General features: G+C 44.2%; 1 protein-coding gene across 1 annotated transcript; it reads left to right on the top strand.

Moving 5' to 3' along the window:
- gan (gigaxonin) lies at positions 1-25,691 on the top strand. The gene is made up of 13 exons (XM_041996076.1): positions 1-136; positions 563-781; positions 2,725-2,839; positions 2,907-3,257; positions 5,360-5,428; positions 6,445-6,596; positions 13,072-13,193; positions 13,293-13,405; positions 16,202-16,351; positions 17,119-17,255; positions 20,856-20,990; positions 21,970-22,079; positions 22,146-25,691. Exons 2-13 carry the CDS (start codon positions 597-599, stop codon positions 22,316-22,318), a joined length of 1,812 nt encoding a protein of 603 aa, XP_041852010.1. The 5' UTR covers positions 1-136; positions 563-596; the 3' UTR covers positions 22,319-25,691.
- The last annotated feature ends 1,767 nt before the right edge of the window (positions 25,692-27,458 follow it).

Genomic DNA, 27,458 nt, shown 5'->3' with positions numbered 1-27,458 from the left:
TAGTCCTTGAATGTAGCACAGTACATGCCTTTACGCCCACTAACAACATTCTCTCACGGAGTGATTCATGTTGCTCTAGGTGGAGTTTCACACTCCCTATGCACAAAAACAGAAAACAGCTTTTCTCAGTCTGAAGGTAAGACGCTTAAAACGAAGACGTATTAAAATAAAAGTCATGACATGAGCAGTTTGAAGCATTGTAAACATGCAAAGCTTAAACCTTAGCCTGTTCATTGCTCTACCTGTGTGGCAGCAATTAAACCAAATAAATAAATAAGTCATCGTCAGATAATGAAACGTCTTTCTACACAGAAGTTACACAATTAATGGTGACATGTCCTTTTCAGGGGAATTGTGTATGTCCGTGTCGGCTTTTTGGCTACTAGCCTAGCTTACCTACATAACCAGGGTTAGACATCATGACTCTGTGTAGATGTATTAGCCGTTTACAGAGGATGAGTCTTTTTATCTGTCAGTAATCTCATTTAACATATTATTTGCTCTTTAACTAAACACTAAGCTGAATACATCTCCATTAGCTATTGTGTTTTTCTGTTGACAGGAGAGATCTCTGCTCTTTGGGGAAATCCCAAGACATGTCCAGCTCCTCATCCAGTGAACCCGGTTCGAAGGTTTCAGACCCACAACACTCCCAAAAACTCCTCAGAGTCCTTCGGACATTCTGGCATGAACAGAGTTTCCACGATGCCCTGCTGGTGGTTGATGGAGAGCAGCTTCCAGTCCAGAAGAACATCCTAGCTGCTGCTAGCCCTTACATCAGGTCAGGCCCGGGTCCAGCTGCCCATGATCCGTTTTTATCAGTGGCGTGCACAGACATTTTGAGGGGCAGGTGCTCAGTTTTTTTTTTTTTTTTTTGTTTGTTTGTTTTTTTTAAAGGCACTTTGCAGAGCGCATGGAACTGCCACCTGTATTTAATTATAGTGTGAAAAAAGAAACATTACAGGCTTTTATGTACTTGCAAATGTATTGAAATATGTTACTGTACATGAACCTGGTACTGATCTGACACTGCTCTCCCTATCTTCCTCATCTTCCATGCTGGTAGATGGTCTACTGTGGGACAGTAGAGAGAATAGAGTGATGCATCTTTGAGTAAGACTGCTTAGTGACAAGAGTCAATGCATTACACCACTAAGACTAACACCAGTCTGCAACCGCCATAGTCTGATTTCAATCCCTCACCACTAGCTGCGTTCTGCAGACAAATTCTAATTGGGTATTTATGATGGTCAGCATTTCATTATTAGCCTACAATGGTAAATACAAGATAACTGTGAATGCTGTAAGGCCTAACATGGAAACAACTTATATTTGTGGGGCTACAAAATAATGTACTGGGCTAATATAGATTGTAGCAGATTTGGCTGCCAAACCACGTTGTGGACACTTTTACGTGCTTCAATAAAATTTGTGGAAGAGTTCATTTTTAAAAACCTGAAGTCCCCCAATCATTGTAAAGCACTTTGAGTGTCTAGAAAAGCACTATAGAAATGTAAGGAATTATTTATTATTAATTATTAAAAGGCCCTAAACAGTTAACATGACTCTGGTCTTGGCTCTGACCTTTCTCCTTCATCATCTTCCTCCTCATCCTCCTTGTTGCTTGATGGCTTCATCCAGGCCAGCAGAGAGCTGCTTCCCTGAGCTGCCTGGTGTAGCTCCTTTAACTTCTGTTTATTTAATCTCTTTTTTCTAGGCATGCTGCAGTTGATAAAAGCCGAGGCCAACATTGTTATAGAGTGCTTAGAATAATGCTGCTTGGAATAAAGAAAAAAACGATTTTCAAGTTATTACAATTTGCAACATAAGAAATGGACAACTGGAGAACGCTGTATGACAGGGGTGTCCAAAGTTGGTCCTCGGGGGACGCTGTCCTGCTGGTTTTCAATGTTTCCTGCTTCAACACACCTGACTGAAATGAATTAGATCCAACAGCCAATTAAGTTTTGCACAATTACTCATCAATTTGAGTGAGGTGGTTTTGGAGTAGGGACACATCAAAAACCTGCAGGATTGTGGCCCTCGAGGACCGGAGCTGGACACCCTTGCTGTACGATGTGGTTTATGAAAACTTCACGGAAGAAAAAGCCAAACATATCCACGTTTGTAGTGACCATTTAGCCTAACGTCTGGCAAGGTACCACTGATTATGGCTGTAGTGCCAAGCTCGTTAACCAGGCAGTCGGCTAATTTAGACTCAGCCGTTTAGGCTGTAATGAGACAGACAGGCTACTTTACAACAGGGATGAATAGTTTGGTCTCAGGCTTAGTTTAGGAGAAAAAGGTGCCCTCGAAATTTACCTGAGTAGTGGCAGGTGGAGCGGTGGGAGGTAACTTCGTAGATGGTCCAGCTGCTGCAATGTAAATACTTACAATATTCTTCGTTGGAGCCCGATTTGCATGATCACGTTGCCAAAAAATGACTGGAACAAAACGGGCGTATGTGCACGTGTGTGTAAGGGGTGTGTGATCGCGTCAACATAGTGAGCCACATACAGTATATATAAAAAATAAAACAAGTGCTTCAGCACTGCCAAGGCTCTATCTGTGCACGCCAGTGGTTTTTATGCTCAGACCAGTGGTGGTCCAAGACCAGCATTGTGGGGGGTTACAGTCATGAGAAAACAGCACTGGCCCAGCCTGGACCCCTCCTAGAACTACCCCTCGCTCTGACATGTTCTTGTGTTGCTATTTTCCTGTTAGGACCAAGCTGAACTATAATTCTCCCAAAGAAGATGGATCCACGTACAGAATTGAGCTGCAGGGGGTCTCTATGTCCATCATGAAACAGATCCTGGACTACATCTTCAGCGGTGAAGTGAGTGTGGATGCATTGTGCTTACATCCAGCAGGTTTTTGTTCTTTATTCTGTTCTCTGTTGTCAGATTGTTCTGAGTGAAGAGACCATCCAGGACATGGTGCAGGCGTCGGATCTGCTCCTGATGACCGACCTGAAGAACCTGTGCTGCCAGTTCTTGGAGAGTTGCATCACAGCAGAGAACTGCATCGGCATCCGGCTTTTCTCTCTGCACTACTGCCTCCACCATGTCCACTACGTTGCCACTGAGTTCCTGCAGACGCACTTTCGGGATGTGGTGCTCACCGAGGAGTTCAGGGAACTGGTCCCGGACCGGCTCTGTGAGCTGCTGGCCATGGAGAAACTCAACGTGGGCAATGAGAAGCATGTCCTGGAGGCTGTGGTGCGATGGTTTGCCCACGACCCCGATGACCGCAGGGTGGGTAACGCTTGGTGGGGGTTCTTTTAGCTCCACAGCAATAAGACAAATAATATTACTAATCTTTGGACGCTCATCTATAGCCTCGTTTCTAACGACGAGTCAGGTCGGATCGAGACGGTTAGGGTGCAGATGTGGTTGGAAAGCTGTAATCTGGTTGCGTTTCCACAGCAACCGTAACCTTACCTGAGAGGCGGAGCATCAGCCGGATAGCTATAGCTGCCTCAGCTACGTAGCAGCGTGACACCATCGCAGCGCCTTCCTTAGAGTAGAACCAGAACATGACTCCAGAGGAGGACGGAGGTCACCCACCAGTACGTGTTCTTTCTTCTTGGTGGTGCTTCGTGACTCTATTTTAAACAGAGATTTAATCAACAAAGAAAAATCTGTTTCTCTGAACGAGTAGCTGTTCCGGCTTTGTTTTTATACCAGGTTGCACGGGTAGGGAATTTTATTTCTCAACCAATGTGTCGAACTCCGCCTACTCCAGTCCACAGGTCGGTTAGACTGGTACCCCAACGGAAGGGTAGCAACAAAGGAGGACGGGTCGGGTTGGATATTAGGGTACTCTGCGTCCCGACCCGCACCCATCGGGGGAAACGCAGCTTATGGTTCCAAACAAAATAACTTCAGATTTATCTTTATTTATCAGAAGAAATTTCTGGAACATCCACATATTGATTTGACCAAGGCAGGAACTGAAGCTTTGTCTGGGACCAGAGTTCCCTGCTGAGACAGGAATAAAGGGCAGAGCGTTGTCAGCACCATGATGACCAGGTATCTGCTTGGTTGGATCCGAGCTAAGGTGACATGTCTCTAGGACGCCGACAACTTGGTTGCACATGTGACCAAAATTTTGTCGAGTGCAACTAACATTTTTTTTCTCACTGGCGGGTCTAACCTGTCTCAGGTCCAGGTGGAGGTCTTTATTCAGTGTTTATTTCTTCCTTACCTGAGCTCAGGGCTCAGGTTTCAGTGTGGGTCCTCTCCACCGGGTTGTGTGTTGGTTTGAAATTCAGGCATCGAGTACGATGAAGAACGATGCATGAGAAACACGGAACTTAGAATCAGCGGAAAAAGGTGGAATAACATGGAATTCCTTCATAGGCGGGTGTGGTCTGTTATCTCCACTAGTTGCAGAGTTTTTCATGGTTCCTGAGCCACATGAAAAAGAAAATTATTTGGACCTTTGCTGCTCTGTGTTGGCACTGATGGAGCTCAAGTCTCCTCTAGAGGATCCTGGAGGAGATGGAGAAGATCCTGAAGAAGGTCCTGATGTATTATTAATCGTGGTGTACAAAACTACTAACAGGAAAGGCTGCCGTGTATTTAAGAAAAATAAGTAAAACAAGATGTTTCTGGCTGGTGCAGCGGCCAGAAACGTGGTCTATAATAAAGCTAATGAGGAGCTGCCTTTCACTGCATTCAAGTCAAAAGTTCGTCTGGAGCCCGTGCTGAAGAATAGACGGCCCAACATGGAGCCTTGCAGAATAACAGGAAGTGATGTCATCATGCACGTACATACTCTGAAATAATTCTAATAATGCACTGGTAAATGTAGTCAAAGATTTTTCAAATATCGTATTTTAGAGGTGCATGTAGACGTGTCAGATCAGATTATTACAGTAATCTGATTACTCCCAGATATCTGTTTTATGCTCATGTAAACGGGCTCAGAGTTTTATAAATATAATTACCATGTTTTACATAATTATCTGTGAATGAATCCAGTCGAACGGAGTCAGGTTGGATCTAATGGATTCGGGTGGACTGGTGGTTGCACCCAGCAGCCCCACAGACATAAAAATCAAGTTGTCCCAGGAAGTCTTTGACAAACCGGGTCAACAATCAGCTCCTATTCTTAGAATAAAAGCTGAGGATCAAACTGAGTGCCAAGACATTTATAGAGATGATGATTGTTGGAAAAGATAAACATTTTTGGCTTCTTGTTGTTACACGTGGAGGAAACCTCCAGGTAGGCAGAAAGCAGCAGTGAAGCCCACCTGAAGCACCAGCAACACTCGCTGAAGCGGAAGGGAGGCAGGGTTTTCAGAAAGTTCCATGAAAGCACAAAGAAATGTTTCTGTCTTGTGTAACTGCAGGTGCACATGAAGGAGGTGATGTCCGCTGTGTGGCTGCAGGGACTGGAGGTCAGCTACCTGAGAGAGCAGGTAGGGTAATGGAGAGAACATGTTTCCTTGTTCATCCAGGACAACAGCCGTAGCTTCCCTGGCCGAACGACGGTCGCTCACACCGATGTTTCACAGCATTTATAGGAGAAAATGTTTGCAGTGAGTGACACAGAAGAGTTGGAGAAAGAAAGAAATTAGAAACATCTAATCACGTTCAATTGCTTACATGCGACGTCGGTCACATACGAAACAATCACCATTTAAAGTTTCAGCTCAGCTGTCATTGTTATACATACAGGAGCTAAATATAACTGTTGATATGTTTGCCACTGTGCTTAGCGCACGCCCTACTTTCACTCAATTTTTATAGCACAGTTTACTTCAAAATAAAAGCATGAATTTCAAAATAAAACAGCTTCCTTTATAACAGTGTATATGACTAATAAAGGTTAGAACAACTCATTAAACTTGGTCATTACTGAAGGTCGGCAACTAATTATCAGATATTAAGTTTCTCTAACAGAGATGGACACAGATTGTTCCGAAACTGATGGAAATGGACATTTTTCCACAAGTTTCCAAAAGTTTCGGCATGTCTGAAAACACCCCCGAGACCCAGAACAGAAGCTCAGGTGACCAGAAAAGACATGAATTAAAATGATTTAAAAGTGTGACATAAATGAGGACAAAGGAATTTTGAGTTTGCATTTAGGATCTGGCAACCTTCTGGCAGGAGGCAATAACTCAGGATGAAAGATTTGTAATGGGTCAGAGAAAACTCGGTTTTCTGAGCCAGCTGTGACGTAGCATATAGCTAACGATGCTCTCCAGCGCAGCCAGATAAACACATCATCTAGCCTTTCCCTCCTGCTTCCTGGCTGCGATGTTTCAGAGAAAGGAACTTGGGTCGTGTGAGGATCTGGTTTACCACCATGTTGTCAACACTGTCTGCGCAGGGCCTTTTAGTTCAGAGACAACAGAAGTATTGTAGTTGATCCAAAGCTGGGTCTTTCCTGGCCGCCTCAGCTTCTGATTGCCTGCATTTCCTCCGTCAGGCCGTCGGGGAGCCGCTGATGAGGGAGGTGATCAGAGAGCACTGTCAGAAGGTTCTGACGGACGGGTCGCTGCAAGGCGAGGCGCTGCTCGCCGCCTTCAAGCCCAGAGGTTACTCTGAATGCATCGTCATCGCAGGAGGAGAAGATCGCAAGTAAGTCTCAGTTTGGATTCCCATCAGTGACAGAACTGTCCGAGCCTTTTCTTTCCTCATGTTGGATACGTTTCCTAGCAAATAGCAGTTTTAGGTCATAATGTTTTTGTCTTTGATGGTGTCAGACGTCAGCAGCCTGAGTAGTCCTGGGATGGATACCAGACGGTTTCAGCTCTCAGCCTCAGTTTCCTGGTAGAAATATCCTGCAGGGATGGAACAGGCCCTCTGATGGTACGTTCAGGGGCCTTACAGTTCCCATACCAGGACGTGATGCTGCCAGCTGGGACCCTCTTCATATACGAGGAATAAAAAATCCTCAAGATGGCGGCTGAGACTTTAAATTTATGTAGCTGTTGGAGGAAGTTTGATCTGTTTGTGGATTTTCTGAGTACCATCTACCATGTTTGGTAGATGGTGATTTTCTATGCTCTTATACTTTTCAGATTCACCAATCAGCTGATATAACCGTCTAAACTGATCTTAAGCTACATCACTGTCATGCCTGACAAACGCGGGACCACCAGCTCACAAGCTAACGCTAACAGTAGCTCCTGGTCTACCTCAACCCAGAGTAACTTTAGGTCCAAAGTAAGCTTAATTTATTCAAGCCATTCGTAATTTGAGAGATGATCTGATCACCAAGATCGACCAGAGGGCAGAAGCACAGAGAATGGAGCTGCGCACTCAAATCACGGTCCTACAGAGTGAGTTTAAGAAGGCTAATGAGCTAGCCGAGGCTCGCATTGCTGCAGTAGAGAGGCGTTGCTCACTTGGAGACGGCGGCCAGCGACACAATTATTGCGTTGGAAAAGGAGGTGACTCAGAATATGAAGGAGATCGCAACGCTGAAAGATAGAACCGAGGATTTAAAGGCGAGGTCACGGCAATGCTACATTCGAGTGGTCGAAGTGAAAGAGGGTCAGGAGAGTGGGAAATGGTTGGTCCAGTTCATCGCCGACATGCTCCAGGACTTACTACAGGTGGAGAAGGCACATGTTGTAGCCGAGCTCGTCACGCTTTGAGAAGCAAGCCAGCACAAGACAACCAGCCACCAGGGCTTTCTTTGCGAGATGCCATTATTTTCAAGAGGAGGAAGACATTTAGAAGAAGGCTGCTGCGCTCCGGCACTAAGAGGGAGCAACGGGGACACAGCTGGTGTTGAGCCGGACTTCACTCAGGCCGTCACCAGACCTTCAGCAGCCTTCACCGATGTGGCGTCATGTGGGGCGGATCTCAGCTGGGATGCGGTTGAGCTGCAGAGATCAAAGCCAAAGCTTATGTGCTGGAAAAACGTTCCCGTGGCTGACTGATGCATGTATGACTCAGTTCTGACACTCCGGCTAAAACCAGCATGAAGGTATTCACCTCCGTGGCCACAGGTATGCACAGCCCTACCTACAAGCATACAGGCTGTTTTTTATTTAGTTGATTTTTCTCCCGATCATGGTCGTCTGATCCTTCATCGTGACACACCAGCGTTTCAAATTTGAACATTGGACTAATGAGGTTGGTTGTTTGTCCAATCGGAGGCCTCTGTGTTTCTTTCATACGGCATTTCTTTCTGTTGACGTCTGACTCTGTTTCATGCGGTTTTTTGGAAGAGCTACTATAACTGCTTATAATTAGCTCTGGTTATAGCTCTGACATGGTAAGCTAGTTAGTAGAGTATAAAGTTACTAGTGAGAAGAATAGGGCTCATGCTGATGATCTTGTTCTGCACTTCTCTTTACTGTTCAGTTAGTTGTTTGACTTTATTGTTTTTACAGTATATGTTTGTCTATGTGTGTAAACCCCTCCTTCCCCCACATCTCTGGGCTGAGCAGCGAGCAGACGTAATGGGCTTTTCACATAAAGCACAGCAGAATTTATTTTTTCTTTCTGACCTACCGAAAGTGGCAGCATCTACCTTTAAAGCTAGAGAGAGCTGTCACAAAGATGACCAGCTGGAACGTCCGTGGTCTTAATAATTTAGTAAAACACAGCAAGGTTTTTTTCTCTTGTCCAAACTGAAAGCTGAATAGCTTTCCTGCTTGCTAAACAGTGACCGGTCCAGGCTTTGCCGGGGTATTTTACTCAGGTGTGTCATTCAGATTTCAGCTGTAAAGTCGAGGTGTGGCCATCCTTCTCCACAGAAATGTACAGTTTGCTGAATCTCCCGTCATACGTGATAGAAATGGATGCTGCATGCCTGTGATGCTTGTCAACATTTATGCCCCAAACTAGGACAATGTTCAGTTTTCACTGTTCTTTTCTGATCACTTCCAGACCTAAATTCTCATAACTTAACACCAGGTGGTAACCTCAGCTGTCTCTTAATGTCAAGCTGGATCGCTCCGAACAAGCAGCAGCGGCACAGAACCGGAATCGACATCTATGCCTGGAGGTTTAAAAATCCAACATCCCATAAATACTCTTTTTTTTCTCATGGGCCACCTTTCATACTCAAAAATTGATTATTTTCTTTTGGATGAACAGCTGATTCTGAAACCATGGTCATTTCAGGTCATTGCCTGGTGATGACGGGTATTAGCTTTCCCAACAACATAGTCCCTTAGGCTATGCCCACATGGCACCGAAACCGGTTCAGGTGTGAAAACGGTGTGAAAACAGTGGCAAAAACTAGTAGAAAGGCTTCAACATCCCCACTAGTGATGCGTGGGCCGCCCCCTAACCCGCGGGTCCTGCGGGTCACCCGCGGTTCGGGTTGGGGCAGGTCAAAGAATTTTCACTTCACTGCGGGGCCGGTTGGTGTGGTTTACTATTCTGAAATATCTAGTTCTATCTATTAATTTTATTTTTTGTCAAACTGAAAATAAACACCTTAATCAGTGTCTACATTTTGTTACTATAATATGTAAGACAAAATATTTATCAGTTATTTAAACACAGGTCACGTTTTATAACATAATGTCCACGTAGGCGCGTAGTAGGTTACGCAGGCTACGTGCAGAAAGCGCCAAGCAGACAAGCAACAAAAGATGGAAGAAGAAGTGTTGAATAACATTCGTTCGGGAGTTTACGTCCTTAAAAAGAAGAAGGAGGGTCAAATGGCTAAATCACAGGTTTGGGACAGGTTAAGCGAGGTAATCAGTGCAGACAACAACAGCAGCATTGGCTATGTGCTTTATAACACTTAAACGCTTAAACGCTTTAAAACACTTTATTTATTTGCCTATTTATGTTTATAGGCTTAACGTTCAAATGAAAATACATTTTGTGTTGCCAGTTTCCAGTGCCAATTTAGGAGACCATATGCACGGGTTAAAAAAATAGAAGTGGAGGTGCGGGGCGGTTTGGTGCGGTCAAATTCTAGCGGGACCCGCGGGTCTAAAAACCCCGACCTGCGCATCACTATACACCGCTGTAGTACATACTACAAGGCTGTGAGAGGTGCTAAAGAGTAACACTCCAGAGTTAGAGCAAAACAATGCATGCATAAAGGCTCACTGTGTGTTGCAGGAAGTACACACAGTGTTGCCAACTTGGCGACTTTGTCGCTATATTTAGCGAGTTTTCAGACCCCTTTAGTGACTTTTTCAAAAAAGCAACAAGCAACTAATCTAGCAACTTTTTCTGGTATTTTTGGAGACTGACGTGAATGAAGGTAGTTTACTCTTACCAGTGAGGAGCAGGTGCTGTGCAGACCCCTCTCATACGAGGCGTGGTCTTCTTGCAGCAGCAGCTGCATTCAGAGCAGACGACTTTCACCTCTGTTTCATCACCAGGCTGAAAATGAAACGTACAAAGTTGCTGCTGGAGGATCCTGCGCTGGCTTACCATCCAGTAATGTCTATTAATGAAGAGTGTGGACAAAAATATTTAAAAAGTTAAAAGTGTTGTGATGTTCTAGACTCCAAATTAAAAAAAACAAAATACACTTAAAAACTGAACTAAAAAATAAAGAAAATATTGACAGAATTATTATTTATTTTATTTATTTATTTATTTTGCTGTTCTAATCACTTTAGGTTGTCTTCTTTTTAATCAATTTTTGCCTTTCCCACTACATCCCTCTTTATGGCAGCATCCATTACAGCCATATGTACCAGGCTGATTATGCTAATTAGTGACTTCTAGAAACTTTTAGGACAGCCAATAGCTACTTTTCTTACTGAGGAGTTGGGAACAGTGAGTACACATTGGAAGCAGAGAAGAGAAGATGGCTTAGGATTCAATGCGAGGCAAACAAAGAAATATTTCTTAAGTCAAGCATCTTCTTAAAAAAACTCTGAACTACAAAGCATAAAAAACTTGAGGAAGGGTGGATTGGGAATCGGCGTGTGTTCGTTACATTGACGTCATTTCCTCTAGTTGTGCGTTTACGCTGTCCGCACAGTACCGCAGACGGTAGGGGACTCAAACCTATCCACTTTGGTACCTGGCTTCAGAAATGGTCGGTTTCATGGAGGCTAATCCCTGGCTTTGTGGGAATGAAAGGGTGGTTTTATTGCAATCCAGAGTCGTGGGGACGGCCCCTCAGTGCACATGGTGTTTTAATCCTCGCCTCCTATCTAACCAAGATTTTGTGGACTACACATCTAATCTGCATCTGTATCCATGGAAACCGCAGACAGTAAGGGCTGTCTGTGGGAAACACTGATAGCTTATCTGAGGGGATAATAACCTATACTGCCAGTGCTAACAAAGAGAGTGTAACACATCGCTCAGAACCAGAGACGAGGATCTATGCCACTCCTCAGCATCATTCATCCACACCCTCTGAAAATCTCTGTCGGGGGAGAATTTCACTTCAAACTGAGAATGACTTTATAATAACTCAGTGGTAGTACCGCGGAACAAAACCGTGTTAATAAACTATTTCAAGAATTTTATAAGAACGTATTTAAATCAGAGGCAGTCGATGATATTCTAATTACAGAGGTTTCCAATCATTTAAACATGCCATCGCTAGACCAGGATGATGTCGGTGCTCTTCAGGCGCCGTTAACACAAATGAAATCTGGGCAGTCTCCCAGCCCTGCTGCTACCTCAGCGAATTTTATAAATTAGCCTTTTCAGCTAAATTGGTGCCACTTTTATGTAAAGTATATAAGAAGCCTTGCAGAGGAAAACTCTGTCTTTAACAAGGACACAGGTAACTATATCTGTTCTTCTCACGAAGGGTTAAAGATTCGCTAACATGTGACTCTTACCAGCCAATCAGCTTGCTCTGCTCTGATTTTACAATTTAACAAAGACCCTTGCAGCGGGACTTGAACCAACCACTCAGCTGTCCTCACCACCCGGTCTTCCTGGACCTCCTGGAATCCACTAGGACCTCCCTGATCTTGTTGATAAGAACCAGGTTGTTCCTGGAACAGCATCAGACAGGCTTCCTGACTGGCCAGCAACCACAACCACACGCACGAGCTGCTGATCCCATTAGATGCACACCTTTAACAGGGTGGAATACAAATAATTATCCACTTAGAAAGTTTGGTTTTGAAGAGAAATTTTGTCGCTGAGTGAATCTTCTGTATTCCGATCCACTAATAACTTTATATCTCATTATTTCCCGGTTTTCAGGGGCACCACACAGGGGTGTCCCCTGTCCGCCTTATTGTTCTGTATCGCAGTCTAACCGCTGGCTGTGTCCTTCAGAGAAAATCCTGACTTGCTCTGCATAGACCGATGTGGCCTCAACCATAAACTTTATTATACTGTGACCATCTCCTTATACCTTTCACACTCAGATACTTCCATACCTGTTTCATTAGATCTTATCACTAAATCTGGGTAAATGTCCAGTTATAAAATAAACTTTTCTAAAAGTCTAATTATTCCTAAAGGTGTAACTGCAAAGCAGAGGCCTCTTGACTTTAAGGTTACACAGGACTCTTGTAGGTACTAGGTGTACATGTTACTGAGAGATTGAGGGATCTTTTTAAAAATAACTTTAGGGGAAACTGGAATGAGCCAATCAAGAGCCGCCCCTTCCATTATCGTTAGCAGGAAAAATGAACTCCATTAAAATGACTGTAAGGCCACGATTCTGATTTGTTTTCCAGACAATTCCCACATTCATTGCTAAAGTGTTCTTTACTTAACTTAATACTTTTACTTCCACCTTCATACGGGACAGAGCTTTGCCACATAGGGAAGGCATTTCTGGAGAGGCCGAAGGAAACTGGAGGCCTAGCGTTACCAGACCTGATGCGTTGCTACTGGGCAGCCAACCTTCATGCTGGACATCTGACCTCCCTGAAAATGAAGCACCAGCATGGTTGTTGATAGAACAATCTAGCTCGCTCCTGCTCTGCATCATCTTTGCTCGTTGGGATTTGGTGTTCTATTTCACTCGTTATTTTGGTTGTGGAGCGCTCTGTCAGCCATTAGAAGGTGTGTTTCTTACTTCTGAACCCAGTTTGAAGACCTATAATATTAAAATCTGATCAGAACATCTTTAAAAGCTGCGTGTATTTGTGCATCCTGTAATGAAATGAGTCTGAACCAGAAGCGTGATCTGATGTTTCAGGACCAAGAAGCCCACCGCTGTGACGCGCTGCATGTGCCCGCTCTACGACACCAACAGGCAGGCCTGGATCGAGCTGCAGCCCATGAGCGTCGCCCGTCTGAGTCACGGAGTGGTCGCTGCCGGTCAGTGCTGCATAAGTCATGCAGGAACACACCTGTCAGGTAGGACGGGGTAGCGGGAAGGAGATTAACGTGACTGACATAGATCTGTCTATGTGTCAGAGGGGTTTCTGTTCATCATGGGTGGAGCAGACGATAACAAAGCAGTCCTGGGCACCGGAGAGAAGTATGACCCTGAATCCAACGCCTGGAGTCCCATACCCCCCATGCTGCAGGTAAAACCAAGATCACCTGTGATTTCAGCTCATTTGAATGTTTACTGATCATTTAACTTGATGCCCAGCAGGTGGCAGCAGTGCTGCAGTTACAGGTCACCCCGCTCCTCCACCTTTAACAGAAAATCTCTTTAAAGTTCTGTAAGCTAGACACTGATACTCTGGTATTAATGCATAGCTCTGCAAAATGTTGCATTCAAAGTAACGCTACACATTTATAAATCTCACCTCATCAGCTCCACCTGTTCTACTTCCTGTTAGCAGAAACATCCAGCCAGCCAATCACACAGCAGCATGTAGACATGGTGAAGACGACTTGCTGAAGTTCAACCGGAGCATCAGAATGAGGAAGAATAGGGATTTAAGAGACTTTGAACGTGGCATGGTTGTTGGTCTGAGTATTTACTGGGATTTAAACCCACAACCATCTCCAGGGTTTCTAGAGAATGGTCTGATGAAGAGAAAATATCCAGTGAGCAGCAGCTCTCTGGACCAGGATGCAACAAAAGACCACACTGGGTGTCTCCTTTCAGCTAAGAACAGGAATCTGAGGCTACAATTCACACAGACTCACCAACACTGGACAATAGAAGATGGAGAAACATTGCTGGTCTGATGAGTCTCCGTTTCAGCTCCACATTCAGATGCTAGGCTCAGAACCTGGTGGAAACATCATGAAAACATGGTGCATCCTGCCTTGGGTCAACACTTCAGGCTGCTGCTGGTGTAATGGTGGTGAGGGGATATGTTCCTGGCCCACTTTTGGGCCCCTTAGTACCAATGTGGCCTGGTTTAACCACCACAGTCTACCTGGGTATTGTTGCTGACCATGTTCATCCCTTTATGACCACAGTGGCGCATCTTCTGATGCTACTTCCAGCAGGATAATGTCAAAAGCTCAAGTGGGATGTGGTGGAACAGGACATTTTCATCATGGATGTGCAGCAACTGTGTGATGCTGTCATGTTAATCTGGGTTTGATGTTGTGAAGCTTAAAGAGGAGGAAACATCAATAACAGAGGAGTTTCATCAATAATAATCAGGTTTAAAGAAAAAAGAACGATATCTAAATTTATATTTGATTTTCTACAGTGATTGTTTTATCAACAGAAATCAGTTCTTTCACATAAATTTTATTTCCCAAAAACTCATTAAAGCTAAACTTCAGTTTTTGTGAGGAGACCTAGATTTGTGAGGATGTGTGTGTGCCAACCAAGTCATTTCGCCCTTACAGTAACAATAAACCTTGGTTCACTCTAAAACTTAGACATCTCCGTTGAGCCAAGGAGGACGCCCGCAGGAGCCCTGTACAGGCTAGGAACACTGTCAAGGGGGATCAGAGCAGCCAAGAGGCTCTGCTCTGAAAAGCTGAGGAGCAGCTTTCAGCAAACGGCCCATCAGCAGCGTGGAGATGCCTGCAGAAGACCACCAGCTACAGGAGACGCCCCGCCCCCCTGTTGAAGCCAACAAGGCCCTGGCTGACTGCCTCAGCAGCTTCTTCTGCAGACTGAAGAAGGGCCACTTCAGCCTGTTCCCCTCCTCACTGCAGCTCCTCCTCCTGCACCCCTCCACCCACTGACATTGACCCCCCTGGGTCAGCACTCAGCTCCTCCCCTCTCCGGTCCCCCTGACCCACTTGGAATCAGCAAGGGAGAAGTGACCCGGTTGCTCCAGAGACAGAAGGCCAGGAAAGCTCCAGGTCTAGATGGAGGGTCCCCCCGCCTGCGGGTCTGTGCCGATCAGCTGGCTCCCGTCCTCGCTTAGCTCTTCAACAGATCTCTGGAGCTGAGTGAAGTCCCCTCCTGCTTCAAGCGCTCCACCATCATTCCGGTCCCCAAGAAACCCCCTTAAGTCCCTCACAGGAACCTGCTGCAGCTCCTGCAGCTCGCCTACCAGGCAAACAGGTCGGTGGGTGATGGAGTTAACTTGGGACTGGATTACATCCTGCAGCACCTTGATCGTCCTAGGACCAATGCACGGATCCTGTTTGTGGACTTCAGCTCTGCATTCAGCCCCATCACCACCCCTCCCTCTGCACCAAGCTGTCCTAGCTGACGGTGCTACCTGCCCTCTGTAGGTGGATCATCAGCTTCCTTACTGGCAGAAGCCAGCAGGTGAGGCTGGGGAGGTCCCCTCGGACACCTGGACCATCAGCACGGTGCTCCCCACCCACCTGCTCTGCCCCCCTCACAGTCGATTGTAAAGGGCTTTAGATTCCTGGGCCCGATTATCTCTCAGGACCTGAAGTGGGAGGAAAACATCAGCTCCATCCTCTAGAAGGCCCAGCAGCGAATGTTCTTCCTGCCCCGTGAGCTGCTGCAGTTCTATCCAGCAGTCATAGAGTCGGTCCTGTGCTCCTCCATCACTGTGTGGTCTGGAGCTGTCACCAAGCAGGACCAGCCCAGACTACAGCGCGCATCATTGGAACCCCCTGCTCTCTGTTCAGGATCTGTACTCCAGCAGGATTCAGAGGAGGGCAGGGAGCATCATAAAGGACTCCTCTCACCCTGCACACAGTCTAGTTGAACTGCTCCCGTCTGAACACATACCTTGTATGTGTTTATATTTGGCGAATAAAGCTGAGTCTAATTCGGATTTAGGTTAATTCTCCTTTTAGACCAGCCTTGGTTGGAAAATTTATATTTCTTTCATTTTAAAATGGTTTTATCTGAACTGTGATCCTCCTCAGGGGTCCTCCTGGTCTTAATCTGGACTCGAGTCCACTTCTTCAGTCAGACTCTGTGAACAGAGCTGGACACCATGTTTGTAGGTTCATGTGGTCTCTGATGTTTTCAGGCTCGACAGAACTTCGGCGTGGTTGAGCTGGACGGTCTGATCTACGTTCTGGGAGGAGAGAATGAAGAGACGGAGCTGGTCACTGTGGAAGTGTTTGACCCACACTTCAATACCTGGAAGATGCAGAGCAGCATGACCATGGTCCGCAAGGTAACCACCCACACAGGATGCTGGCATCACACGACCTCCTCACCATGCATCCTCATGTCCGACTCTTCTGTTAATACCATCCAAACAGCTGATTTTCGCATTAAAATGAAGGTGACACACTGAATTTGAGATGTTTTTAACAAACCGGCCTCAGGGGGTCTGGCAGGTGTAGGAGTTAGCATGAGAACAGGAAGCTGTTGTTGGTCTGCTGCAGGCCGATGAGGACCTGAACATGGTAACATAAAGACATGAAGACTTTTCTCATCATTACCGATACAGAAGCAGAGATAATGGAACAGTAGTCTATTGGAAAGTTATATATATACAGTATCTCACAGAAGTGAGTACACCCCTCACATTTTTGTAAATATTTCATTATATCTTTTAATGGGACAACACTATAGAAATTAAACTTTGACATTCTGTATGTCAAAGTTTAATTTCCATATATGTGTTTATATATATATATATATATATAAATATGTACATTTATTTATATATATATAAATATATATTTATATATATATATATATATATATATATATATATATGTGTATATATATATATATATATATATATATATATATATATATATATATATATATATATATATATATGTATATATATATATATATATATATATATATATATATGTATATATATATATGGATACAGTTGCGTTGTCTTTATTTCCTGTTATGTAACAGTTGTGGTTTCAGTTTTGATATGTGTTGCAATAAAAGAATAAAAAGGATCCCGTCCCGCAGGTCGGCTGCTACGCCTCCATGAATAAGAAGATCTACGCCATGGGTGGCGGCTGCTACGGGAAGCTGTTTGACTCCGTTGAAAGCTTTGACCCTAAAACCCAGCAGTGGACAGGCCTCTGTCCTCTGAAAGAAAGAAGGTAATCAGTCAGGGACATGTCTTCTCATTACTCTGCTGTTTTCTTTCACGTTGCATGTGACCTGCTGGATTTGCATGAATTACCCAACAGGATGTAAAACATGGCCGTTGTCTCGCTGTCTGATCTGTTTCTCTTTCAGTTTGTTTCTGAGGAAAGTCTGTTGAGTCAGGCTGAGAAACCTGCCCTCTTTCTTCAGATTTCTACTTCTCTTTGTTTCCTTTAGACGGGGTTTTTTTTAGATGGAAGGATATGCAAACAGTGGTATTTGAGGTCGGGTACTTCCGGCCCCCCCGCATCACTGCTGCTTTCACTTCCTCTTGATTCTCCTCACCGCCTCACATCCACGTCACAATAGTCACAACTAACTTTACTCAAAACCGGAAACAACCTAAGAATACAAAGCCATCACAGCCCAGGTCATTGTAACCAGATTATAATCCCGTCTGCAGGGCTTAAAGAGTCTGCCATCTCAGGTCAGTTTTTGCAGCAAAAAAAAACAAAAAAACAAAAAAAAGAAAGGAAGGAGAGACAATTTAATAACTTAATGTGCGCTAATGTTGTCACAGTGAGTCCATCTACCAGTGGCGTGAGAGGAACGCTGCTTTACTAACCAATCAGAAGCTGGGTGGGTGACGGAGGGATCTGGAAATGTGGGTACCTCAGTGTTGCTGCTGGGTGGATGGTCAGCTTGTGGAACCTGGTTATGACCTGGTATTTCTGCCACATAATCTGTCTGCCACTGGTGGGAGTGGCTCACCTGTGTGAGCGCACACACCTGTCTACACATCGGGGAGAAAAGTGAGCGTGCAACCATGTAGAGTCTGAAATTACGTTATTTAAATCAGGTGGATAACATCAGGCTGTTTAGTTTTCAGCTCTGTTTCTGAGCGAGGATGAAGAAATGCTCAGAGACGCAGCCGGACATTGATGAAGTTAGCTTCTGATCTGTGATGTGGAAAAAGGGCAGGGAGCATTAGACCAGGTCCTGCTGAAAAACTGCCAGACTTGGGATCCTCATATCTTGACTGAATTATTCTTTGGAGCTGGTAGACTCATTGAAACAGTGTCTGATTTGTGAAACCTTAATTCTTTTTATGAAAATGTAAACAAGGCCCATTTATTTATTTATTGTTTGTGTCTAGACCACAATAACAGACCCCAATCTGACCACAGCACTTATATGTTTGTTGAATAAAAAGCACTATCAAAAATGACTCCCAGGTTTTTTATGGAGGATTTGCAATATTGGTGCAAGGAACCAAGATCAAGTTTCTGGGCCATGCCACCACGGCAGCCTGGAGGCCCAAGCAACAGAACTTCAGTCTTATTGTCATTTAAAAGTAGGAAATTTTTAGCCATCCAGGACTTAACATCTTCTAAACAGTTCACCATGGTGTTTAAAGAAGTCTGGCTGTTTCGCTTCAGAGGGATGTATATCTGTGTGTCATCTGCATAGCAGAGTTACGAGATGCCATGGTTTTAAAAACAGATCCTAAAGGAGGAACGTAAATAGAAAGAAAGAATTGGGCCTAGAATTGATCCCTGGGCAACCCTGCAGGAAAAGGGGCTGAAGAGGAGGAAAATGCACTAATGTTGACAGAAATGTCCGTTAGTGAGGTAAGACTTGAACCATTCAAGTACAGTACCTTTAAGACCAACAAATTGTTCAAGCCGTGATAATAAGACGCCGTGATCGACTGTATCAAAAGCTAAGATCTAAAAGAACTAAAATAGTAGAGTTCCCAGAATCTGCAGCACATAAAATATTATTAAAAACCTTTAAAAGGTCAGATTCTGTGCTGTTGAGGGCTTTGAAAGCAGGCTGGTGAACATTGTTAAGGCCGTGATCATTTAAAAATGTCTGAAGCTGGATATAAACTGCTTTCTATGGCAACTTGGAAAGAAAAGGTCATTTTGAGACCGGTCTAAAATTTGACAGAACTGTAGGATCCAGGTTTGGTTTTTTAAAAAGAGGCTGAACCAGAGCACACTTAAACTCAACAAGGAAAGCCCCAGATAAGACTGAGATTTACAATTTCACATTTCACAAGTCCAGAAGCAGCAGGTTTATAGTATTAAATAACACACAAGGTCTCTGACAACGTATTGATATATTAGCCAAATAATTGGTTTAAGCTGTCTTAACAGCCACTTGATAAAATGAGACTTGGAGTTTATCCTTCTTCCATTTACGCCCAGCTCTCCTACAGACTTGTCTGGGTGCTCGGGTGGCATCATTCCACAAAGGCTCCGTTATAGGTTTTTAGCACTTCTTTTTAAAAGGGGCTACAGAGACAAGAATGTTTGGTCAGCAGACATTAAAGCCAGAGGACTGTCCAGAAGTACAGCATGGTTTGCCTAAAGGCTGGTACACATGAGGATTTTTTAGATCTGAAGAGATTTTTATCTGTTCGAGACCTCACACATGAAGATAAAAAAGTCAGGTATTTAACAGTGTTGATGGCGCTGTGTGTGGTGGCTCCGATAAAAGCACAGGACAACACACACATAATGATTCTCCCGCAACCGATCTAGAATCTAGTCCTCCGAGCCAGAAATCTCGCGTGACCAAATGTGATCTAACAAAAATGAAGAAGAAGAAGAACCATGGCAACAATTAGAAAAACGGAGAAGAAGAACCATGGCAACAACAGGAAAACACAACACAGTTTTTAAAAACATAAGCTAGCCCTCCATCTTGTCTCCCTGTCCGGGGAGCGTTAAAGAAGCTAGAGTCGGGAGGGACTAGCTTAGAGAGCGGACATAAATCACCAACGTTCATCCAAGTTTCAGTCACCAGTCAGGAATCAAAAGATCGGGACGTGAAGAAGTCATCAGGAATAAATGTCTTATCAACTAGCGATCTGGCATTAACTAAGGCTTGAAGAGGGACGGCGTCCTTCTGAGCTGCTTGACCCAGCAGACAAAGGTTCTGGAGATTCACTCCACGTCTCCGGATGCAAGGCGAGTGAAGTCATTGATGCTGATCCTGCGGTGCAGTTAAAATCCACCTGAGGGACGACTTCAGGGAATGGCCAAAACTGATACAATCAGAATCCAGTCCATGTCGGCGGAAGGATCCACTGCTGGTCAGGAACTCAGGAACGCCCAAAACTTTCCATACACACCTCTCCGTTTTCTTCGTCTCCTGTGGCATCTCCTACATGGTGGAGGAAGGGCAACCGTTGGTAGCTCAGCTAAATCACCTCCAGAAAGGGCGGAAAGTATTTCCTTGGCTCTACAGGTTTAGCTCAACCGAGGATCGAATGTTTAACAAGACGATCATAGCGATCATAAACCAGCAGAGTTGGCATCTTACAGAAAAACTACCAAAGTGGACAACAGCAAACAAGACAGGTAAGAGCTGACGGCAAACCTGAAACACGTCCGCCATCTTGGTAGATTTTGGTTAGAAGCATCTGTTTGGTTGTGGTTTTGCTTTCTTGCCTCTTCAGGCAGGTTGTTAGTCATGTGGAGCTGGAACACAGCTAGTTAAATCTCAACTGTTTATATTTTATTCTGTTTTTGTTTCTGTTTCCTTCTGACGGAAGACTAAAGTGAGACGTATTTGTTGACTGGTCTCTCTGTGGGGCCGCTCAGGTTTGGTTCGGTGGCATGCGGCGTCGGTCAGGAGCTCTACGTGTTCGGAGGAGTCCGAAGCCAAGAGAACGAAAACCCCGAACAAAGACAGATGATGACCTGCAAGTCTGAGTTCTACCACGATGAGATGAGGAGGTCTGTTTATTAATTCCTATCTAATGCCAGTCTCTTTTGTTTTGTTGTTCATTTGGGATTAAAATGATGAGTGAACATTCCTCCCACTGAAGACCAGGTTTTGACCAAGACCAAGATGTTTGACTTTCCACATGGTTGTTTAAGACATGAGAAGCTTTTTGTGTTAACAGAAGCTGATGAAGAGGACAGGTGTTTATAGAGCATACTGGAATTATACTGGAGCGATTTTAGTTTCAGTGAAAAAATAAGTTTAGAACCAAAATGTCCAGCTGATGTTATCCTCTGCAGATCAGGTTCTTAAGTAAAAAGCAAAAGATAAAATCTCATGTAAAATAAAGTTAGATTTCAGAGTGACCACGCCCTGGAGGAGCTTCTGTCCTGGTAAGTGGTGTCCTCCTTCCTTGGAGCACTATTCCGTCCATAATGTGCTCAAACATTTCCTTCCGTTAAAGATGGGACATGATTCCTGCTCCGTGTCCATCAGGTTACAGCTGGAACTAGCTTCCCTGAACCCCAACAACATGATGGAGCCAGCAGGGCAACTTTACCAGCTGGAGAAGTTTTCGTTTTTAATCTTGCTCAGTCATTTTTACAGTCAAAATCCGCAACTTTCCTGTCAGAAAATCTGCATCACAATGAGATGATTGGAATAATCCAGATAATTTAGGAGAACAGCCATAGTGTGGGAAGGGAGGACGTGGATGATTAGAGTGGGAAGCTGTGGAGTGATGGATGACCTGGGGAAAGTGGAGCTGCAGGAAATTTCTGTTCAATCCCACTGATTCTCTGCTCGACTTTTCCCAGGATAGAGAAGTCGTATAGCTCTGTGTTCACACATCCATCCTCCTCCATCACTTAGTCCTATATTTTATTCCAGTGCTGAAATGTTGCTGCTAAGAGCTGACATGAGTGACACCAGAAATCCTGGTAAAGTTTTACAGAGGTATTCCCAGTAAGGTGCTGGTGTGCTCTGGTACAGGTGGATGTTCCTGGATGACCAGAACCTGTGCATCCCGGCCAGCTCCTCCTTCGTTTATGGCGCCGTGCCCATCGGAGCCAGCATCTACGTGGTGGGAGACCTGGACACTGGTGGGTAAAGCGGAGAGCTCTGACATTCCCAGATGCCGGGAATCTGATTGTTTCCTGTTTGTGCAGGTACCAGTTTTGACTACATCCGGGAGTTTCGGCGCAGCACCGGGACGTGGCACCGGACCAAGCCCATGCTGACCAGCGACCTCTCCAAGTCTGCCTGCGCCGCACTGCGCATCGCCAACTGCCGACTGTTCCGCCTGCAGCTGAGCCAGGGAATGTTCCGGATCCGGGTGTGATGGCGGCCATGACGGCGGCCATCATGGCTGAGGTGTAACTGTCTCTAGACTCTGTCCACATTGTCCTCATGTCCAACTTCTGTCTCTTTACAGAATAGCTTTCTAAAATCGGGACTTCTTCTTTTTCTTCTGGAAAGATTGAACGCTAAAGCTTTATTTCAAAACCTTTGTTGGACACTTGGAGACACTGAAAGAGATTTGGTGATTTTCCAGGTCCAGTTTACCTTTTAGGATCAGTTAGCTGGTATTTCTGGGTTATTTTATTTATCCTGGTGGGTTCTCTGTTAAGGTTGAGTTACTGCGTCAGATTTTATTAAAACTCACACCTCACGCTGCTTTTAAACCAGAAACGACATTTCAGCATTTCAGTCTGGGAAAACTGAGCTGGAAAGTCGGGATGAGCTCCAGCAGGGACCAGAATCTGGGAATATTTTCATTCACACCCCTGACTGAAGCGGATCTTCCCGACAAGCCTGGAAATTATCCAGTATCTGATCATGTAACAAGTCAGAAATTCTTTTAATCAGACGTGTTGAAGCAGGGCAACATGGTGGCCTTCCAGGACCAGAACCAGACCGCTTAGCTCATAAAATGATCAGATGTGACGCTGGACCCGACTCCTCTTTGTCTTCTTTCAGTCTGAGGAGATAAAACCTCCACAAGACAGAGATGTTTGTCCAAGTTTCAGGACTCCTTACAAGTTTCATCTGAAACTCGGTTATTTCCTGGAGGTTTTCTAAGTTTTCCGAACCAACTTCTGTCAACAGGGAAGAGAAGTCCAGGGGCCTCATTTCTAAAGCTACCGTAGGTACAGAAACTGGTGTACGCCAGTTCTACTCAACTTCTGGGTTTTAAAACCAAACATGGCGGGAGAATGTTCCTACCGCCACGGCTACCCTGACCCTGCCGTACGCACAAAATCTGGAGAAACAGGAAACTGCAACACAAAACCAGAGTTGATGTGAGACTTTTGTCCAGATATTACCTTTCACACCACGTTAGACATTGAAGCTGTTTGCAAACATGAATAAAGAGGCACATTCCATATTAATTCTCCTGGGAGAGCACGCTCACAATCAATCATTAAATAAATCAGGATGACCAGAGAAGCAGATGTTTGTTATTAACCAGAAGCTCAACCAGTAAAACATGTTCTTTCTGTCTTTGTGGAACAAAACTTCCATTCAGACTGTCGCCTGACAGTCTGCTGCCTGCATGTTCCAGACACATTAATAATCATTACTATTACAATAAAATGGTCGCCATGGAAACATGCTCCTCAGTCAAACTACAATCAGGGTGTTTCCACCTGTAGCTGTTTCAGAGACCAGCAAGACTTACTGCATGGCTCAGGAACCGGTTCAGACTGCCATGTGATGTGATGTTGGACCTCTGTGGTGGTCTCAGACCTCTATGATTATTTAGGCCCAGGAATTTTAGGACCATCCTAGTCCCTCTGCAGGTGCTAACTGGGTTTTCTGGCCACTGGCACCTTCCAGAGGAACTGGCTGCCAGGTCGGGATATCACAGCCAACCTTCAGCCGTGTTAGAATGCATGAACGTTGGGTTCATCCCAGCGTTACATGAACTTTCCTACACTGGGGGAGAACAGGAAACACAACAATGCAGTTTGCAGCAATGTCCGGTTTCCCCGATGGAATCGCTGCTGGTGATGCACTAAAGGTGCAGCAAGAACCAGGAGAAGTTAAATATTATTCCCAGAGGATGGAATAGTTGGACATTAAACCTGCTGTCATTAACCAAAGCATTTTCATTCTATAAACGTCAACATCATGTGTGGTTCAACATGTGGCTCATCAGCCTGGGTCCACTGTAACTGAGGCGACTGCTTCATCTGCAAGAACCATGCCGGGAACCATGCAGGATATCCTCCAGAGCATGTGAAACGAATGGAGAAGCTTTGCAGGAAAACTAAGCGTAGTAGTTCTGTAACTGAGTAATAATTGTTGAATGGTCTTTTTAAGCTGGATAACGGTATGCCATCCGGAGGTGGAAGTTCTGCTGGGATTTCTCCTCAATCCAAATCAGTTTCTGGCCTCTTTCCTCTGTTTTATCTCATTGTTCTGAAATGTTTATAAGTGAACTTCAGATCTTTTTTTAAAATGAATATTAACTGAATCTAAATGAGTGGATTAAGCGGACATTTTGGCTTCAAACTCAGCAGAAATTCCTTCTTCCTTCCTCTCCAGCGAAGATAACCATGGAATCCAGCTGACATCTAAAGGGACGTGTTGTCTCCATATCTGGTTGATGAGGACATTTCTGAGTAAATGACCATGACCCAGCAGTTGATGTAGAACATTAACTGATGCCCTGGACTCCACGAGGTGGATAAATCCAGGTTTATTCTGGAACTCCGCCTGGACCAGGTCCACATGCGGCTTCTTTTGGGATGTTTGTGGTGTTTTTAGAGCAAGTTGCAGAAAGCTGACTGAGTGTCTGAAGGTGTGAGAAGGTTCAGAGACGAGGCAATATCACACGAGTTAAACGGTTCTGACCCTGCAGGAACTAAAAATAAAAACTGACTCCATGCTGGTCTAATCTGGAAAACAGCAGGCTGAAATGTTCTGAAATGATCCAAAGCTGCTTTTAGTCTTTCTAACTAGTTTTTTTCACATTAGTATAATGAATCATGTTAAACGTGATCAGACCTGGCGCCCAGCACATGCACACCACCTCCATGACTCATGACTGGCATGAAGCTGAAATAAGCCCAACATGTCTCACAGACTCTGATCCAGTTTCACTTTGTGCTTTTCAGGAAGTTTTGTAAGAAGTTTGTTTCATTGACGTCAAAAAAGGATTAAATCAGCAAAGTGGTGAAAAAGACGTCTGGCTTGTTTCTTCTGCAGAGAGATTGCAGATCTTACCAAGAAACAAAACAGAATAATCTCGCTTTCTTTTCTCTGGACAATAATGATACTAATCTGTTTTTAACAAATGGTTGAGAGAACAGATAATATCAGTGTTAGATGGCGAAGACCTGAAACAGAGATGAATCAGAATGGGTCATTTCCACACATTTTTAACAAAACTCATTAAAATCACAGAGACATCTTCTCTGCTAAACGGAGGATCGGTTAAAGGCTTCGTTTTTTACGTTAAGATTTGTCCTCTGATTTGGATGGGGTGTACCAGAGTGAAGTCGGAAATTCATCAGCAGGAATATCCAAAAAACATCTGGAAACCAGAACTAGAGTTTAGTTAAACGAGAGGAAAAGGTCAGAATCAGACTCAAATTTTATTGATCCAGCCTGGGAACTTTCAGGAAAAAAAAAAAAAAGGTGTGACTGTTCCGCCATTTAACTGGGAAAAATTTAAGATGTGAATAATTTCTTTACAGTACTTTAACCAGTCACTAAGTCCACATTAACTTTAACCAGTCACTTAGTCCAGATTTACTAGTCCTTTAACCAGTCAGTAAATCCACATTAACTAGTCCTTCAACCAGTCACTTAGTCCAAATTTACTAGTCATTTAACCAATCACTTAGTCCACATTAACTAGTCCTTTAACCAGTCACTTAGTCCAGCTTTACTAGTCCTTTAATCAGTCACTTAATCCAAATTAACTAGTCCTTCAACCAGTCACTTAGTCCAAATTTACTAGTCATTTAACCAATCACTTAATCCACATTAACTAGTCATTTGACCAGTCACTTAAGTCCACATTAACTAGTCCTTTAACCAGTCACTTAGTCCAGATTTACTAGGCCTTTAACCAGTCACTTAATCCACATTAACCAGTCATTTAACTAGTCACCTAGTCCACATTAACCAATCATTTAACCAGTCACTTAGTCCAGATTTAATAGTCCTTTAATTAGTCACTTAGTCCAGATTTACTATTCCTTTAACCAGTCACTTAGTCCAGATTTACTAGTCCTTTAACCAGTTACTTAATCCACATTAACTAGTCCTTCAACCAATCACTTAGTTCAGATTTACCAGTCATTTAATAAATTTCTTAATCCACATTAACTAGTCAATTCACCAGTCACTTAGTCCAGATTTACTAGTCCTTTAACCAGTTACTTAATCCACATTAACTAGTCCTTCAACCAATCACTTAGTCCAGATTTACTAGTCTTTTAATAAATCGTTTAATCCACATTAACTAGTCAATTCACCAGTCACTTAGTCCACATTAACAAGTCCTTTAACCAGTCACTTAATCCACATTAACTTGTAATTTAATCAGTCACTTAGTCCAGATTTGCTATTCCCTTAACCAGTCACTTAATCCACATTAACTAGTCCTTCAACCAGTCACTTAATCCACATTAACTAGTCATTTAACCAGTCACTTAATCCATGTTTACGTAATGAGGCTGAAATCCATCGTCTTTCACATGTTCCACACTTAATTATTCGTGGTGCCGCCCAGTGAGGTGGAACAGAATGAAGAGGTGCTCTGTGGCCTAAAAACCGGAGTCAGAGGTGGGAACAAAGGCGCTTCATGGAAAAGGATCACGAGGCCATTAATAGCCTCGCTGTTGTTGATCCTACTCCGGCTGAGGTATGAGTAAAATTCTCCATAAGTAGTGTTTACCTGCATTAGCTTAGCATTGTTGTGTTCAAGGTTCTGTTATATGAAGCCACTTTTTACAGCCTCCAGAGCAGAAACTGGTAGCTTCTAGCATTTCCACCTGTCCAGTAGAGAATTACACTTTTTAGCACAGCATGGGAACCATTAGCCTGATTAAATAAAGCAGTTCTACAGGTTGGGACAGACTACTGGCTGGGCTTGGTTTCCTGCGCGTCCTTCTCTGCTCGTCCTGCACAGGACAGGATTATGTGACAGACTTTCTCTGGAGAGTACAGCAGCGCCCCCTGCTGGTCCGAGACATCCACCTGTCCTCCAGCAACCTGAAGCAGCCGCCACCGTGCGTGTGCGTGCATGTTGAACCTGCTCCATGGCAGGGTTTGCCAGCGGGTGATGAGATGGTTATCATATTTATTTTCCCCAAATCATTTTAGGTGCATCGGTGTGCACTCAGAGCATATCAGTAAGATATTTTATTCCTTTTGGGAATCCATTTGATTTTTCTGCAAATGTGTTCATTCTGAGTCCTCAGATGTGTCATGAGATTTGATCGTATCCTACGCTCATGACCAGA

The sequence above is a fragment of the Melanotaenia boesemani genome, chromosome 10 (genome assembly GCF_017639745.1).
Source record: "Melanotaenia boesemani isolate fMelBoe1 chromosome 10, fMelBoe1.pri, whole genome shotgun sequence".
Lineage (NCBI taxonomy): Eukaryota > Metazoa > Chordata > Actinopteri > Atheriniformes > Melanotaeniidae > Melanotaenia > Melanotaenia boesemani.
The sequence above is the reverse complement of the archived record's forward strand: the minus strand, read 5'-3'. Positions and strand labels throughout refer to the sequence as shown.

Excerpts from the sequence above, each read along its gene's own strand:
- gan (XM_041996076.1), top strand. The coding sequence starts at position 597 with ATGTCCAGCTCCTCATCCAGTGAACCCGGTTCGAAGGTTTCAGACCCA. Across the intron at positions 2,840-2,906 it reads ACTACATCTTCAGCGGTGAA|ATTGTTCTGAGTGAAGAGAC; the intron begins GTGAGTGTGGAT and ends CTCTGTTGTCAG. Across the intron at positions 3,258-5,359 it reads ACGACCCCGATGACCGCAGG|GTGCACATGAAGGAGGTGAT; the intron begins GTGGGTAACGCT and ends GTGTAACTGCAG.